The sequence below is a fragment of the Typopeltis vanoorti genome, chromosome 5 (genome assembly GCF_054136105.1).
Source record: "Typopeltis vanoorti isolate ZY-2024b chromosome 5, IOZ_Tvanoo_1.0, whole genome shotgun sequence".
NCBI classification, from domain to species: Eukaryota; Metazoa; Arthropoda; class Arachnida; order Uropygi; family Thelyphonidae; genus Typopeltis; species Typopeltis vanoorti.
In genome coordinates this window covers 101707508-101727360 of record NC_143553.1, presented here as the reverse complement: position 1 = coordinate 101727360, position 19853 = coordinate 101707508, and the positions used below count along the sequence as shown (strand labels likewise).

General features: G+C 34.8%; 1 protein-coding gene across 1 annotated transcript in view; it reads left to right on the top strand.

The window, feature by feature from the left end:
* LOC150106696 (amidophosphoribosyltransferase-like) overlaps nt 1-18422 on the top strand; it is a 277965-nt gene extending 259543 nt beyond the window's left edge. Inside the window, exon 7 of the mRNA XM_090392649.1 lies at nt 17275-18422. Within this exon, the coding sequence (XP_090248775.1) occupies nt 17275-17535 (261 nt within the window). The 3' untranslated portion in view covers nt 17536-18422. The remainder of the gene's footprint in view (nt 1-17274) is intronic.
* The last annotated feature ends 1431 nt before the right edge of the window (nt 18423-19853 follow it).

Sequence of the window (19853 nt, the reverse complement as noted above, 5' to 3'; positions counted from 1 at the left end):
GATTTGGTCACCTAGTTTTCATTTTATGTGGAAACACTAGAGAGCATCCAAAGACGAATAACCAAAGTGATATCAGGACTCTGAGTGTTGGTTATGAAGATATTTGAAAGAATGTTGATTACAGATTTTGGTGGATAGGAGGAAAAGAGGAGATATGATAGAGACCTTCCAGTTAGTTAAGGAATTCTATCAGATTAATTCAGAGGAAATCATAAAAAGAGTGAATGTTAAGATGAAGTTGTATAGAGATGTGGTGAAGAAGGGAGTGAGGAGTAGATTTTGTATGTGGAGAGTTATTAGTGAGCGGAATGCAGGTAGTGTAAATAACTTCAAAGCTCATTATTATAGACATGTTGCTTGTTGAGTGGGCCTCCCACGATGAGTCTGTTGAGTTCGTGGAGGTTGCCAAATAATAATAATAATTTTGAAAAAATGCAAGAAATGAAGATATTGAGAAAGAATGGAATAATATAAAAGAAATTATTACATCTGCAGCATATGAAAGTATAATAACATACAAAAAATACCATAAAAATAAAAATAAAATTACTTATATGGGAAATGAAATCAAAAAACAATAATTGAAAATAAAAAGCTTGTTTTTCAAAGATGGTTAAGTAGCAAAAAACAAGACGATGAAACGGAATATAAAAAAACAATGAGCAATAGCGAAGAGATAAACCAGAAAGTGATACAGAGAAAGCTGGTAAAGATTTGAATGATACCTAGAAAATGATATATATAAAATAACACCCACGACATATAAAATACTAAAGCACAGGAATGCAGATATAAAAAAACTGCAAATATAAATTGCAAAAGTATTTAAAAGGATTCTTGGATTACTTTAGAGATCTTTGGACTGATAATGCTAACATAAAAAAAAATTACTCCCAAAACCTACAAAATGCTCTATATTTTATAATAACAATGAAAGAATTACAAGACAACCTAAGTAAATAAAAAATGGTAAATCAGCAGGAGAAGATGGCATAAGCTCCGAACTGTATAAATTTACTGAAAAATAAATTTCATCAAAGATAATTAAAATTTTTAAAAATATATACAAATGGACAGATACCAATAGAATGGAATAAATATAGTAATTCCTATATTTAAAAAAAAGGGATAAAACAAAACCTGCTAATTACAGAGGTATTAGTTTATTGAATACCTACTACAAAATATATAGTAGAATACTTATTGAAAAACTGAAAATATACAGCAGTGATAAAATATTAGAATGTCAAAATGGATTTAGAAAAGGATACTCTACAACCAATGCAGCTTTTGGTTAAAACTACTTAGAGAAAAGAAGCAAATTTAATTTAGAAACTCATCTTTTGTTTATAGATTATGAAAAAGCATTTGACAAAGTAAACAGATATATACTGTTTGATATATATTACAAAGAATAAATATACGTAATATTTTGCTGCATGCAATATTAAATATATAAAAAGATAATGAAATAAAAATAAACGAAAAAAATGTTTGAAAAAACCATCTATAAACCAAGGCATAAGACAAGGATGTTCTCTGTCTCCAACAGTTTATAATACTGTATATATATATTAATGAAATATTAATACAGTGGAAAACACCTTAAATAACCCAGGTATAGAAATTTCCTGGAATAACAAAATAAATACGCTATTATTTGCAGTTGATCAGGTAATAATATCAGATAAGGAAGACAATTTGCAAAGAGCAATTATAGTAGAACAGTTTGGAATGAAAATATCCATAACTAAAACAATGGCATTTTGTGGACAAACTCCAGTTAGAAGTAAAATAGTTATTAATAATAAAATAACAGAACACATGAATACTTTCAATTATCTTGGATGTGAAATATCATATGAAGGAGAAAAAGGCATAAAATTAAAAACTTCAAAATTTTTACAGATTATAGGCCTGATAAATTATTATTATTATTATTCAGGCCTCCATGGAGTCAAAAGGAGAGTTATACTGGGAGGAGTACTCTATGGGAGGAGTTATACTGGAGGAAGTAGGGGAGACAAGAGATCTGGGGTTGATGATTGATAGAAACCTGAAGTTTAGGGGCCATATTGCAAAGGTGGTGAAGGTAACACAGAGGATTGCTGCTATTATGAGAAGGACACTGACCTGCAGAGATAAGAGAGTTATCATTCCGTTGTATAAGTCTCTGATCAGACCACACTTGGACTATTGTTCTCAGATTTGGTCCCCAGGATTTGAAGGGGATAAATTAACTGTGGAAAGGATACAAAGACGGATGACAAAGATGGTTTCAGGACTGTACAGGGATAGTTATGAGGATCGGCTGAGAGAATGTGGACTGCAGAGTTTGGTGGATAGAAGAAGGAGAGGTGATATGATTGAGACTTTTAAACTGTTGAGAGGTGGTTACAGGGTTGACACTGGGGAGTTCTTTCGCTTGGTTGATCAGCGGGAAGGAGTGATGACAAGAGGCCATCCCTGGAAGTTACGAAAGGAAACTGTGAGCAAGAGGGTAAGGAGTGGTTTCTTTGTGTGGATGGTGGTTGAGCCATGGAATGCATTGCCTGATGGAGTGGTGGGAGCGAGAACGGTCAGTGAGTTTAAAGAGTGGTATGATAGACTTTGTGTTTCTCAGGGGGGGGGGGGACCTCCCCTCAGTGAGTCTTGACAGACTTTATGTCTTAGGAAGGACCTCCCTCGAAGAGTCTTTTGACTCCTTGGAGGCCTGAATAATAATAATAATAATAATAAAAGATTCATTGTGGAAGGTCTTTCCTAGGAAACACAAAAGTGTATCATACCACTCCTTGAACTCATTGACCATTCTCGCTCTCACACTCCATCAGGCAATGCACTCCACGGTTCAACCACCCTCCATGCAAAGAAACCACTCCTCACTCTCTTGCTCACGGCATCCTTTCATAACTTTTCAGAACCCCCCAGCAATTTTCCATAAGAGATCTGACGTTTGTGCTCAAATGCAATAATTAAAAGTCTCAATCATATCATCTCTATTTCTCTACCAAACTCTGCAATCCACATTCCCTCAGCTGATCCTCATAACTAACATTGTACAGTCCTGAAACTGTCTTTGTTAACTGCCTCTGCACCCTTTTCACAGTTAATTTATCCCCTTCAAATCCTGGAGACCAAATTTGAGAACAATAGTCTAAGTGTGATCTGATCAGGATCTTATACAATGGAACACTAACTCTTTTATCTCTGCAGGTCAGCGTCCTTCTCAGTATTGCAGCAATCCTCTGGATTACCTTCACCACCTTTGCAACATGTTCCCTGAATTTCAGTTTTCTATCAATCATCACCCCCAGATCTCTTGTTTCCCCCTACTTTCAAACCTACTACACTAATAGTAGGTTTGAAACATCATGAAGTTTTGAAGATGGTGTTAACTGGATGAATGAATGTTGAGCAAGAGTAGGTAGCTTGCAGAGAGAGAGAGAGAGAGAGAGAGAGAGAGAGAAGAGAGATGTGTGCTGAAAAAAAAAGTGGCATATATCAGGAATGAGTTGAAAATTGTGAAAGAAGAGATTAGGCAACTGGAAACAAATGCAAAGTGAATTAGAGTAAGAGTGAGAAAGAGTTATGGGAATGATAGAAGGGGAGAGAATAGAAGAACCAGTAAAAGAGAGGGAATGAGAGAAAGGCAAGACAGTGCTGGAACCAGAGATGGAGAGATGACAGGTAAGTGGAGAACAAAGAAAGCAAGTGTTAGGAGAGAAAGAGAGAGAGAGAGAGAGAGGTGGGGGGGGGTTGCTGGTGAGCAAGGAAGAAACAAAGTGGTAAGAGGTGTGATGTATAGAGACTCAACGATCCATGGTGGACAAGATAGAATGTCAGAGAAGTGTTTACCTGGAGGAATGATAGATAGTATGACTATGGAATTAAGCAAGGTGAAAGGATGGATGAGATGATTGTGATGGTGGGCATGAACGATTTGAGAGGCAGTGTGAATCAGGTGGCAAGAGATCTGACATTTGTGCTTGAGGTTGTATGGATGAAGACAGATAGTGAGTGAGTGTGTTTCCCAGGTATGATAATGCAGAGCTGCAGAGAAGAGCATCAGTAATGAATAGGAAAATAGCGAGAATGTGTTGAAAGAGAGACTTGATTGTGTGGATGCTTGGAGGACATTTGAGGACAGAAATGCATATATGAGAGATGGCTTGCATTTGAATGGGGAAGGGTGTAGGCATCTGGAAGAATGTTGTTCTCTAAACATGTCAGTGTATCAATGCAGGGAAACTAGAATTATCAGGGTTAACAGTAGCACGGGTGGCTTCTTGTGGGTACAGACTCTTGGGAGAAGGAGGAATACATCGTGTAACGTTTAATCCATTGGAGTCTGGAAGAGATGATGATAGGTATAGAAATAGTGACAGTGCCTTGATTCTTTATACTAATGCAGGAGTATCCAGAATAAAGGAGATGAAGTGGTTGTACTGATAACATCAGCCTGTCCAAAGATTATTGGGATCACTGACACATGGTTGACGGAAGATGATATACTGCAAGGAATAGAAGTAGCAGGGTATAGCATTTTTCGGCAAGATAGGAAGGGCAAACGTGGTGTTCGAGTACTGCTTATGTTAAGTGGTGAGTTGTGTCCGCTCAGAGTGGAGGATTTGGAGAGCAATAGCACTAATGGTTTTGAAAGTGTATGGTGTGAGGTAGAGGTGGTCAGGACAGGATATTTAGTGGGATATTACTATTAGCTGGGGGGGGGGAATATAGAACATAAAGAGTAGGGGATGTTTAGGCAGTTGAACTTGGCGAGTGCAAAAAGAATGATTGTTATGGGAGATTTTAATTACAGCAGTATAAACTGGGAAGAGGAAACTTCATGTTATAGTAAGGGAATGGAATTTCTGGAATTTGTGAGGGACAAATGTTTTAGACAAAATGAAGTAGGAGGAACATGAGGTTCAAGAGTTTTAGATTTTTTCATAGCTTCAGAAGTTCTGATTATAACTGAGATGGCATCTCCCCCCCTCCCCCAGTTGAAGACTGTGACCATGTGGTTTTAACTAGAAAGGAACGTATGTGAAATTTAGGTGATTATAACCATCTTAGATATCAGCTTGGGCTGTTCCATGGATGGAGGAATGGGAAGGGTAAGATATCATCAGTACTTGGTAAGTTGAGAAGGAATATTTATTAGCAGCAATAGCAAGTTGTGTACAATGAATGAAGAAGAGATCACAATTTGGTGTAAAGCTGTGAAACAGTTTTTCACTGTACACAAACAACAACAATCAGTTAAAAGTAAAACGACTTTAAAAATTCTTTCTTTTAAGGTTACACGGTGATTAGCACTCATATTTGTAAATTTAGGGACACAAAAACACACGTGTTGAACAGATTATTTTATTAATTACTAGTATTAATAAAATAAAATAAAATTTTATTAGTAATTAATAAAATAATCTGTTCAACACGTGTGTTTTTGTGTCCCTAAATTTACAAATATGACTTTAAAAATTGTAATGGACAACGCAAGGAACAAAGTTGCAATTGGCCCTAGCAATCGTTGGATAAAGAGAGAATTAACAAGCATTAATTTGATCTTAAAATGACTGTCTCCCAGATTTTTGATAAATCGATACAGTCATACTTGTTCTGCTTTGGGGGAATGTTTTAAAGCTGCAGCTGCTGATTCCAAAAACAGTCTTATTTTTTCCAAAGTCTTATTCCAAAAACAGACTTACAATAACTTCTATGTAGCACTTTTTTTTCCCATTTGATCCTGTGTAAATGGTATCCAAGGCACAGTCTGCTACTCCCAACTTTCCATAACAATGGTGCTGAATGCATTTTTTATGTTCTCCGAGATGATATATAGTAAGCCAGGTCAGAAGTACAGGGCATTTCATACACTCCTGGATATGATAAAAGAGAGAGTTTGTCCTAGGTGAAAAGATGCCAATTTGATATATGGTTTGAACGTGGTGAAGAGATAATATTTATTAAGCACTCTGGATATCTTTTCCAATATATACGGAATGTATGGGATGGTAACAGTTTTGCTGTGGGATTATCCAAGGCATGGTTCGCTAGTCCCGACTTGCCATAACAATGGTGCTGAACGTATTTTTTTATGTTCTTCAAGATGGATGTCAACAATTCTTCTTGTCTGTCTATAGTAAGCCAGGTTACAAGTATAGGGCACTTCATACACTCCTGGATGTGATGAAAAAGAGAGAGTTTGTTCTTAGGTGAACAGATGAGAATTGCTAATTTGATATATGGTTTAAATGTAGTGAGGAGCTAATATTTGTTAAGCACTCTGGATATCTTTTCTGATGTGCCTTGAATATATGGAATGGTAATGGTTTACTGTGGTCTTGTGTATCAGGTAATGAAAATTTCAGGGGGGGGGGGCATTTACTATTTTTGGTGGGTTGTAGCCATTTGCTAAAAAAAAGTGTGGTCCAGGTGAGCTCAGTGGGAAGAGCATTATCATCACAACAGACTGCTCTGACTCTGTGGGTTGAGCTGGATGACAGTGTGATTTGCACAGATATCTTCCTATATGTGTAAGTTTTCTATAAACAGAAAAAGATAATGAACCATTGGGAAGTTGTGTGACTAATATATCTTGGAAGGGTAGACAGTCATTAGATTTCTGTTCCATTGTGAAGTGGTGGATTTTAAGGTGTTGGCTATTTAAGTGAGCTAAAAATATATCTAATGTGTCTGGACTATGTGGCCAAATAGCAAACACATCATCAACATACTGCAGCCAAATAACTGGTTTGAAAATGGCTGTATTGATTGCTTGGTATTCTATATAGAAATTAGCTTAAGAGGAAAAAGCCCATGGCTGTCCCATCTAATTGTTTGAATATCTTCCCTTTCCATATTAAATAACCAGCATATAGTGAACTTTCCAAGATACATTTCAATAACTCATATATGTCTTGAAACAAATATGACTTCGAAAATCAAAGGTCTCGGTTAATGATACATTGGTGAATAGTGAAGTAATATCAAAACTAATCATTATGTCTGAACTTTCTGAAATATAGTATTTTAATATACGAGGGTTGTTTGAAAAGTCTGGTAAATTTCCAATAGATAGTGACACAATTCGTTTAATTATATCAGTGTTGGCACGTATAATTTTTTCATGATCCCTGGCAAAATTTTAGTCATGTGCAATGCTAGTTCTCGTTTGGCAAACATTTAAAATGACTGTGTTCACATTTTTCATAAAAATGGAGAAAAAAGAGTTTTGTGAAGTGATAAAACACTTTTATTTGAAGAAGTGGACAGCCACACAGATCAAAGCCAAGTTACATGCAGTTCATGGGACTCTGCACCAGCATTAAAGACTATTTATTTTTGGATAAATGAGTTTAAAAGGGGTCGTAAGTCCATCGAATATGAAGTGCGCTCTGGACGCCCGACTGAGGTCACTACGAAGGAAATGATTGACAAAATCCTTGATAGCATTATGGAAGATCGCCGAGTGAAAGTGCGTGAGATAGCTGAGATTGTAGGCATCTCAACTGAATGGGTGTATAATATCCTGCATGAAAAATTGCACATGAAAAAGCTGTGCATCATGGGTGCTGTGATTGTTGACTGTTATCAAAAACACATGCGAAAAGACATTTCAACGCAGTGTTTGGCGATGTTTAATCACAATTTGCAGGATTTTTTACATCGATTTGTGAATGTAGATGAAACTTGAATCCACCATTACACACCTGAGTCCAAGCAGCAGTCACTTTTATACCTCTATATTTGAGCATTCCTAGTGAAATTTCATCTGCTCCAGTTTCCTTTCCGCATTTCAGGTTTTTTGGATATGTATGGATATGTATTCCTCACTACATTCCAGTTGGAAGTTTTCTACCACAGTGCTGACACTGCTTGTTTCATTTAGCAGTCTTTCAAAAGTAATTACTCCAGACATCTAGAATATCTTTATCTTCAGTTTTCATGTCACCTTTATCATCTTTGATTCCTTTTACAGCATCTTTCCTCCATTTCTAAGTTTTTCAATAGTCTCCAGAATATTTTGCCAAATATCCTGTTTATTTTCTATGTTCTTACCAAAGTCTTCCCATGACTTTTGTTTAGCGAGTTTTACACAGTGCTTCACTTTCTTACATTTTTCTCTGTATTCTCTAAGAGCACAAGCTGACTTTCTTGGTAGGAACTTTTCTACATGCTTTCTTCTTTTTATTGACTGCCTCTTTAACTTCCCAAGTCCACCATAGAGTTCTGATTTTTCTATCCTTACAACCTCACCACATGCCTCTCTGGCTGAATCAGTCGCTGTTTACTTCAGGGTTTGCCACTGAATCTCCAAGGTTTGGTTTTGTCTTCAAACTCTTTAATTTTTTCTTCAATAATATTTGTGTATTTGAGTCTACAATTCATCTCTGAAAGTGTTCAACTTTGATTTGGTTTAAAACTTTCTTACACATTCTTTTTTTCAGTATGATATTCAATTTTATCCTGCTCAAAACTAAATAGTGATCACATGCTATTTCAAATCCACTGTATACCCTTGTGTCCTGATCCAGTGATAAAACATCGCTATCAGCTATAGTGTAAACAGTGAGACTTCTTATTTCTTGTATCTTCTCTCCATGTGAATTTTTGCACATTTTTTTGTTGGAACATGGTGTTAGTAATAACAAATCCATGTTCTGAAAAGAAATCCAGCAGCACTTACCGTTATTATTACCTTTGCACTTTTCTCTGAATTTTCCAAAACATTTCTATATGTCTGGCAATCATTTCCTACTCTTTTGTTTAGATCTCGAACAAGGACCAACTTGTTCGAGATCAATATTAGAGAAGTCAGCTGACTTCTCTAATACCTTAAAAAATTCCTCCATTTTTTTTTTGGTAGAATCTTCTGTGAGACCATAAGCATGAATAAATCTCATTGTCCAGTTACTCATTCTGATATTTGCCCAAGTTGCTCTACTTGATATTGTCTGCCATTCAAGAAGATTATCTTCATATTTAGTGTTGAATACTATCACTACTCCCTCCTTTCCCTGATTGTTATTGCCTGAATATAATATTTTGTATTTGTTGCTTAAAAAGATCTCACCTGTTTTTACCTTCTTTGTTTCAATCATGCCTATTACATCAATCTGGTACTTATCCAAATTCTTCTGCTAGCTTCATTTCTTTTCCACTGATGCTTCTTATGTTGATAATACCAATCTTGAATGAACTCTGCTGATGTTGAGTTGGAATGTGTTCTGGGATTTGTTCCAGTAGCTGAGTTTGTGCTGATCACCCTGGCTTCCTGACAAAAACAATGGGGCCTCTGACTATAGTGTAAACAGTGAGTTTCTGGTTAAACAAGGTTCAACCAGGAACACCTCAGTCAGCATGAAATTCTGTCATGTTGTACCATCATTTTACATTGTGATTTAAGCCAATAAGAATACAATTTGGTCGGTTTATCTCAAATGGCCAGCCCATCCTCGTTTCTTAAGTATCTGGGTGGTTACCTAACAGGGTGCACCATGAGAAGTTGAGGATTGGACATTAGGTCAGGAACCCTGATTGGTTCTCCACATTCCTTAAAAGGCTACATGGAGGTCTTTACTCAGTTATACAGCTTTGATCCTTAAGCACCCTGCTGTTTATATATTGATGATCTAATTCAGTGGTTTCCAACCTTTCTCCACTTGTGTACCCCTTTTAAACCCATTTCTATAAATTGTATCCCTTGTTTTTAAAAATGGCTGTTTTTAAATACAGGTAACCCTCGTTTAATGCGGATGTTAGGTTCCATAGAAATGCCGCATTATGCGAGACTTAGATCACATAGAAAAAGTAGGGTTAGGTTCCCGAAATCGTTTTTTTTTTTTAATTATATAAACAACAGTGACATATCCAACAAAAACAATATTTTTATTTAATTCAGGTAATTCATGTAAGTTAAGAAAACAAACTATGAGACAAATATATAGTATAAAATTATAAAAATTACAAATTGTACGTAAATTTCATTGCACATAATGCATAAATGTTTTAGACACAATAAAATAAAGCGCTTATTTTAATCGTAATCACTGTCTTCAGAAATAATATTTCGTATAAATGTTCTTTAAGTGGCCTGAGGTCGTCATCATTGAAATTTCTTGGACATCATTTGTTATAATTCTCATTGTCTACTTTGGCTGGTTTAGTTATCAAGAAGTCAGTAATAAGACTTTGCTTACCATTATGCTGCAAATTTTTATTAAGTTCATAGTATTGCGCTAAACAAATATCCAATTGTCTCGTGAATTTTCCTGAGCACTCCATTTAGGGATCATTATCCGTAAAATATCTTCCTAACTTTCTTGCCAAATCCAATCCTTCTGCTAATTTCTTTAAACTGAATTCTTTAACGGATTCATCACAATCAGAATCTTCGGGAGAACTTTCCTCGCCATTTGGTTCGACACATCTATTAATTGTACCAGTTCCTCTTCTAAATCTATTTCTCCATCAATTAATTCATGAATTTCGTTTTCAACCATATCGCAAAAGCCCTCTCCAAAAAAAATGTGTGCAATGTTTATTATACGACGTAACTCAGCATCCACTGGAGGTACGAAATTTTGTTCCAGAACAGCTTGAGGCCATGTTTTTTTCCAGCAAGCATTCAGCGTAGAGGGTTGTAATTCCTTAATGGACAGAGAAATAATTTTCACACAATTCAATATTGAAAACTTTGTATGCTTGAGGCAGTGTCTTGTTTGGATTAGATTCCATTTTTTCCAAAATTAATTGGAATGTTCGCTGAATATAATATGACTTAAATGTTGATATTATTCTTTGGTCGAGTGGTTGAATAAGTAAAGTAGTATTAGGCAGCAAAAAAGTTATTTTAATATTCGGATGGCTTAAATTTGTTGTGTGGCCTGGTGTGCTATCTAAAATTAGATAGAATTTTGAAGTCCATATTCTTTTTCTTTGTATAACTTTCTACATCGGGCACAAACACTTGAAAAACCAATTTTCAAACATGCTAGCTGTATCCCATGCCTTTTTGTTGACCCACTAATAAACAGGTAGGGTGGACTGTCGAGCCCTTTCATCACACAAGGATTTGCGAATCGGTTAATAAACATTGGTTTTGTCATGTAATCACCTGATGCATTACTACAAAACAATAGAGTAATTCTATCTTTGGAAACTTTGAATCCAGGAGCTGATCTTTCATTTTTTGAAATATAGGTGCGTTTTGGCATTTTTTCTAATATAACCCAGATTCATCTGCATTGAACACCTGGTCTGCACTATAACCACCTTCTTCAATGATTTTTAAAAGTTCTGCTGGATATTTCCAGGCAGCTTCAACGTCTGCTGATGCTGATTCTCCCTGGATTTTAAGATTATACAAAGAAAATCGCTTTTTAAAGTTTTCAAATCAACCCTTACTGGCACAAAATCCATGCTGAGAGAGTTCTTCTTAAGAATCTTGATCAAGTTCTTTTAAATGTTGATAAACTTTGAGAGATTTTTGCTTAATAAGGTGTCCATCCAAAAAAATTTTCTTTTGAGTGCAATCTTCTATCCAAATCATTAGAGATTTCTCCATTTTTTCTATTAGAATATCATCCACACAAGCAACGCTCTTTGCACTTACTGTTGACCCAGCAGTAACACTTTCTCGGATTTTATGTTCATTTTGTTTGATTGTTCGAATTGTTGATTCATTATTCAGAGTCCTTTCAACAACTCCTGGTTTTTCTCCAATTTTCAACCTATCCAAGATTTTAATTTTTTCTTCGAGAGAAATGAATTTCCTCTTCAATGTTGGTTTTTCCCCTTTCATTACAGTTTTAGTGGCCATTACAACAAAAATAAACTTTTACATAAAAAAAAAGCATTACATATATATGTAACTCACCAGAAAATAAACTGCTCAGCTTGAGAATAACACACTTATGATTTTTATTGTGCTTTCCTGGCAGAAAACGAAGACAATTTTCAACAATAAACACTTCAAGTTTTAAAAGAGTATACCGTGAGTAGACATATCAATACAAAATTAATAATGGAAAACTCACGTACAAAGATTATTTAATAGTATAATTTTCGCCTGTGTGTCACAGTCGTCTTCAGTACATATTAAGCTCAAATTAAACAATAACTGACAATTCCAAAAAGCGCCACCTAAGTAGCTGGTGTAAGATAACTAAAAAGGTTAATAAATTTTCTAACAAAAAAAAAAAAAAAAAAAAAAATCTATACAATAAAAAGTTAGGAAAGATTAGCTGATTTGTAAAGTACTATCTCCCATAAAGGGGATAGATGTAAGCAGTCGGATCTGTTTAAGTTAGGAGAATGAAGTAAAGTTTCACATGTTTCTTTATAAAGGCGTTCCATGAGGAACTGACTTTTGTGAAGGACTCTTGTCTTTCTCCAATGAACTCTATGTCTAGTGAAGATGGTATGTTCTGCAAGTCCAGACTTTTCAGGTTTAAAGTATTCAATATAAGATTGGTGTTCTTCTAGCCGAATAGAGGCAGATCTTCCACATCTTAATTATCCAGGTGTGTACCAGATTCTATGCTCTTGTGGATTATCTTATTTCGGACAAACAGGAAGATCTGCCTCTATTCGGCTAGAAGAACATCAATCTTATATTGAATACTTTAAACCTGAAAAGTCTGGACTTGCAGAACATACCATCTTCACTAGACATAGAGTTCATTGGAGAAAGACAAGAGTCCTTCACAAAAGTCAGTTCCTCATGGAACACCTTTATAAAGAAACATGTGAAACTTTACTTCATTCTCCTAACTTAAACAGATCCAACGGCTTACATCTATCCCCTTTATGAGAGATAGTACTTTACAAATCAGCTAATCTTTCCTAACTTTTTATTGTATGGATTTTTTTTTTTTGTTAGGAAATTTATTGATCTTTTTAGTTATCTTACACCAGCTACTTAGGTGGCGCTTTTTGGAATTGTCAGTCTTTGTTTAATTTGAGCTTAATATGTACTGAAGATGCCTGTGACACACAGGTGAAAATTATACTATTAAATAATCTTTGTACGTGAGTTTTCCATTATTAATTTTGTATCAATACACACTTCATACAGTAAACCCTAGATGATGAACCTATGGCACTCGTGAGACACCGCTGTGTCTCACGAGTGCCATAGGTTCTCATAGGTGCCATAGGTTTGTGGCACGAGTGCCACAAAATTCTCAGATGTGCCACCCAGAGGTGTCACATCTGAGAATTTTGCTGGCATGTCAACGATTGACAAGGTGTGATATCCTTTTATATGCTTATAAATTATTCAACTTTTTTTTAAATTATTACAATACGTACAAGTTGAATTTTGTTTTACACAAGAGAGCAGCTATAAAGACGTGCATATGATTGGTGTGGTATTAACAAAAGATCACGGGACCGAAAGACAAAGGCAACCGACAAGGGTTGAGTTGAAATGCTAATTCTCTTCAGTCGAATTCCATAACATCTGAAACTGTCATAACAACATTCGCCATTAGTTTTAACACATCCACGACCCTGTCGTGAATGTGTTAAAACATAGTGAAGGAACTTCTCATTACCGACTGGCTCAACTCGCACAAAAGTTTCAACCCTTGGGTGAATTTTATGGCTGCTTGTTTGTGTTTGAGGTAGCAGGCAAACTCACACACTCATTATATGGCATGTTTCAATTCTTGGTAGAATTTTATTTCAAGTTAGCCTTTGTGATCTGTCATAATGACATTGAGAATTTCAAATGCAATAAAAAACACTTATTTCATAATTGAAAAATTGGACAATAGTTTTTAGTTAGATACTGTGTTTCAGTGCAACATATGGTTTTGCTTGAGTCTATACAGCATAGTTTCTGTGAGAGGGGACATGTGATTCATTAGTTAGCACAGTGTTTATTCCAGATGTCTCTAATTGTACTATTTGTTGAGAATTATACAGACTGCAAAAGCCTCTGTACAGTACCTTATTCAGGGATGCAGTAAAACTAAATTCGATACCTATAACTATTTGCGCGATACAGGCAGACACAAATTTAATGAAGATAAAATTTGATTTTTAAGTCCAGCGGTGAAAAATATATGAAAAAAAATAATAAATAAAGGGTTACTAGAAATTGTAGACCGTGTTATATCGAAACCGCGTTGAACAAGGGTTACTACAATTTGTAGACTGCATTATATCGAAACCGCGTTATACGAGGGTTAACTGTACTGACAATTTTGTTCAGTGTCTATCTTAATGTAAAATTGTTTACTTGACTTGTTTTTCTGCCATTACTGATTATTTTTCGTGTACCCCTGAACGGCCCAGCACGTGCACCACTGGTTGGGAACCGATAATCTAATTTAAGGTTTGAAAGGTGATATGTAAATAAGAGGCCATCCTTGTAAGTGGTGAAAAGGTATTGGGAATAGGGGAGCAAGGAGTAGAGTTTTTACATTGAGTGTAGGCAAGTGGAATGCAATGCTGGAATATGTTGCAAATGCTAGTAATGTAGTGTGAAGGTTCAGTATGATAGATATGGTTCTTGCCAAGTGAAACCTTCCATGATGAGGCTAACAAACTCCATGGGGTTGGAGTTTGTTATAATAGTAATATTAAATTGACTTTAGATGATATTAAACTGAAGAGAGTAATGGCAAAGAGTGGGATGTTATGCTGCTACAAGAGGATTTGAATAAATTACTGTTGTAGCCAGATGGAGAATGTTTTCAGTGTTCTTAAGTATGAATAATCATACTTAAGATGATGATGCTGGACATAGAGTTGACATTTGAGTGAAACAATGCATAGCTTGTGAAACTTACTCATAAAACTGTGAAGATGTTAAGGACATTGACAAGTGATAAGATTATGATACTATTGTATAAGACAATGATCAAGCTACACCTACACACACACACACAGATCATTATATGGAAATTTGTGTGTGTGTGTGAGTGAGGTGGGGGGGGGGAGTACTCAGAAGTAAGTGATTGTCTTGGAACAGTGAAATGTTGAGTATGAAGAGGTCAAGAGAATGTACTTTGCAGAGCTTGATAGATATGAGAAGCAGAGATAATAACAGAGACATACGATAGGTTGGTGGGACAACAAGCCTGTTGGATAGATATAAAAAAAATACTGCATAGTATAATCGATGTTAGGGGAACAAGAGGTCATTCTTAGAAGCTGTGTAAGGATTATGTCAGTATGGAAATGAAAAGAATATTTGCATCCAGAATGGTGAATGAGTGAGATGTGTTATAGAGAGACTCTGGTGATTGTATTTAAGGCAAAGTACAATAGATATTTTGGCCTGTAGAGTTTGGCCTTCTATAATAGACTATATGATGCTATCAAGGATTAAAAGTTATACTATACAGTACTAATACTATTATTATCATCATTATCATTGCCAGCCTGGTTGGCCGAGTGGCTAGCATATCCGTTCTCCAGCCAAAAGGCTGCAGGTTTGAATCCTGCCATGGGCATGGATGGTAGATGTAGGATATGAGGGAAAGAGATCTGCTGTTTGTGCTACTTCTAGTAGTGTAGGCTGTATATCACTGAAAAGATTCATGTACTAGAATCAAAATGAAAGAAAAATGGAACTGAAGATACATTTCCAGTAGCACAGTATACTGTACTACATTCCAGCATGATCCACTACTACTACTACTACTACTACTAGTATTTCATTTTCCTGCAGAAACAGCTACAAAGGTAATGTTATTTTTAAGCCACTATGAAGTCACTAGACTCACTAAGAAGTCCCTCCATCTGCATGCTGCAATATCTATTACATACCTTACAACTGACGCTAAACTCGATCAGTGTTAGTGCTTGCACTACTCTAGCAGGTGTCATTCTGCATGCCCATCACTCTCCATGTAAAAATCTATTTTCTACTTCCTTGCTCACAGTGTCCTTACACAGCCAGCTTCCAGCAGTGATTTTGTGTTCCTCTGTCACCAACTGTCCTGACAGTTTATCCCCAACATCTATTTGATAACTCTTCTCCAACCTACAAACTGTCCCTTCATTCGTAGCGAAGAATTTATGGCGACACAACATACATGTTAGAATAATTACTTTACTTAACATTAAGAAAGTAACATTCGATGTTTCAACCTCTGTATTGAGGTCATCATCAGAAAAAATACATATGTATAAGATACAAGCTACATGACATGGCACTATACATCATATTCTCATATACTCCTCATAACAGACACCTACACAGACAAATGGATGTTTATATAATTTTTTTCCTAGTTCATGCAATTCTTATACAAACTTAGAAAGTATGAAAAGAATAAAGAAAAAATAAAGTGAATAACATTACATTACTGTGATGGAATGTAATTGATTAAATGATAAGCTGGAATAATTAAAAATATGGACAAAGCATTTGGAGGCATGATCTAGGAAAAGAATCAAGCAAGAACTTTTATAGAATAGATAAAACGATTATTTAATGTTAAGTTACCAGCTTTGAACTTGTGCATAAAGCAGGACAAACAAATAGAACCAAGAAAATTACCTATTTTTTGCTGATATAGTTTTTTGAATGCTGAGATGATCATTAGTTAAATAATGTAAAGGAAATATATAACAGAAAACTAAACTGCTTGATTTTTTTTTTTTTCAATGTAATGCTGAATATCATTAATGTTAAGTGCAAATGTACTGGTTATTAACACTATAAAAATTAATGATTAATAATTAATTTTAATAAATTAATAATTTTAATATTTAATTAATTTAATATAAAATTAATTGATAATTAATTAATAAAATAAAATTAATAGCCAGCAAAAGTTGGTCGATTGGTAGAGCCTCTGCTACTAATGGCTCGCAAAAAGTTAAGCAAGTTTGAGTGCAGTTGGTAGTTGGAAGGGAATCAATCATTCAATGCTGTTGGCACACTCTCTCTCGATGAGTCTTTGGACTCCTTGGAGGTGTCACATAATAATAATAATAATATGGTGAAGAAAAAAAAACATTACAAAAAAAACACATCAGAGTGTTTGCTAAGTTGGGTAAATATTCTCTTGCTCTAGATTAGGCCATAAGTTTGTTTTGTTATTACTATGTATTATATTGTTCATATTTTTTGGACTTCTAAACTCCGGGGTATGTTCCCCCCTTCTAAAATGCAACAACATTAACAGCGGTAATTACAAAATTTCAACTCGATAAGCATTTGGTAATGTACTTTTAATCTTTGTGTCTGAAAATATCTTCAGAGTACTTATATATATATATATATATATTGTTATTTTTCAGGTTCACATTCGAATAGCATCTCCACCACTTTATTTTCCATGTTACATGGGAATCAATATCCCTACTCGTGAAGAACTTATTGCAAACAAATTAAACTCTGATGAGCTAGCTAAATCAGTTGGAGCAAACAGTTTGGTATACTTGTCAGTAGAAGGACTAGTTTCAGCTGTACAAAAAGGTATTAAAAAAGACAATGGAAGATTAATAGGACATTGTACTGCATGTCTCACTGGAAAATATCCTGTGGAATTAGAATGGTAAAAGGGAGAAAAAAAAAATTAAAAAAAAGTTATTTTTTCTATAAATTTTAATGTGCTGAAAGACTTCTAAAATTTACTGGTGCTCTAGCTAGGGTTAGGCATTTTCTCAAAATAAAGGTGTAACCAGGCAACCCTGCACGAGGTCAATATGGAAACAAATAGTCTTCAAAAAATGTTTTGAAAGTGTAATTTTTTTTTGTTTCTTTCACAAGGTAACATCATTATATGCAAGTGTATCTTCACTGACCTGGAAGAAAAATGAGCCCCCCCCTCCAGATATATGGTTGAGGAAGACAGATGTTATTAACAGATTTCTATATCATATACTAGTAATATTCATTGTGATCATATGATAAAGTATACCAAATAATTATACAGTTATGTATGTAATGAAAAGCGGTTAAATCTTAAACCACTTTTATTTCAAAATCTGTTAACTACTAATATTCTTAAGTTTGAGATCTAAGCAAGATGTCCTGCATTAATTTTTAGAGTTTCAACAAATTAAATTAAAGAAAAAATTTAACTTAAATAAGCATAATAGCTTTTTTTTTTTTTTTCATCTTTGAAGAAAGCCCATACATTTCTTATTTCTTTATTTGTAACCCAGATCTGTTTTTCATGAAATATAAAAACACAGTAAAAACTTACAATGTTAGGTGCTGTTTCACAATGCTATAATAGGTGAAGTTTTTAAATCAATAATATTCTGCTGGTTCAGATTCCATCATTAGTGCAAAGCATCTCTCAGAAATATAAGGCACTGTATATAAGGCATATAGCAAAAACAACTCAAAACTGTAATTAAAAAAATTGAGAACTTAGTGGTAGTCTACTTTTGGGTCCTAGAAGGTGCCTTCTGGGATTAGATATAACCAGTAGCCGTTGGTCCATGAACTGTGATCTCCCAAATTTTGGATTAATTAATGCAGTCATATTTGACATTAGTCAAATATGACTGCATTAATTCTTCATTAATTAATTTTAATTTTGAATTAATTAATAAATCATTAATTAATTCAGTAGTAATTTTTCATTACTACTGAAACCAAAACTAGCTTATCAGATTTTTAAGGACTTTTGCATTCTAAGAAGGAGAGGGGATATTGCTGAGACATATAAGTTGGTGAGAGTTGTTATTAGTTTAATGTGGAGGAGATTTTTCATAGAGCAGAGGGAGACATGAGTAAAACAAGAAACCATTCCTGAAAGGTGTATAAGGAGGATGTGAATGAGAGGAGTAAAGAGCAGGTTCTTTGTATGGAGAGTGGCTGATGAGTGGAATGCATTGCCTGAAAGTGTGATGAGTGCAGAAACAGTGAATTCGTTTTAAGGGACAGTTCAATGATCTTTATGCATGAGAGTGTAGATCTCCTGCAGTGAGTCTTTTGAATCCATGGAGATCTAATGTTAATAATGGTAATGATAATAATATTCTGCACCCAAAGTTTAGTCAGCTAACTTAGTCTGACTTGCCACTGATGGTGATCTTCGAGATGGAATTTCTTAACATTTCTTTGTGTCTGACAAAAATAATGATAGATCAATTTTTCCTTTGGAGAACAGATAGCAGTTGCTAGTTTGATGCATGGTTTCAAAGTTATGGTATGAACATTATATTGAAGTAACACTTCAGATATTTTTTCGGATGTACTATAGATATAAAGGATGGGAATAATTTTTCTCTGAACTTATGTGAGGTATATGATGTGAATATATAGGATATTATGTTTTACAGGAGTTGTGGCCATTGGCTAAAAAGTTTTCTGAAACTGAAAACTGCTGCATTATTAAGACAACAGCTTTAGTCCTAATATGTTAATAAGGTTATGCATTTTTGCACTAGGTGAGTGGTGTGATCATTTGTTTACTGTCAATGGTTGGAATGGATATTTCTGAATGCCTTGGGGTAGTAGTTGAAGTTCATTGCTCAATGTGAACCACCACCACCTTTCTTGGTGGAGGCATGAAGAGGCTTGAAAAGCTCCATGTTTGTTCTCTAGCGCAAGGTTCCAGATTACCTGGCCTTTAACCCACCCACATTACTAATACATAGTCTTTCATTCTGATACATAATACAATAAATACATAAATAAATATCTGCTGGTGTGTTTATGTTTGCTATAAATAGAAATGATAGTGAACAGTTTAAAGATATGTTACTCAAGTGAAATGTATTTTTTGCAAGCTATTCAAATATCCTAAATATGTAATATGCTTGATTTGAAGCTCCATAACAAAGACATCATCAACATAGCAGTCTAAACTGGGTTAAGTGCTTTTGTTTCTAAGCACCACTAAAAGAAATTCTTTATCTTA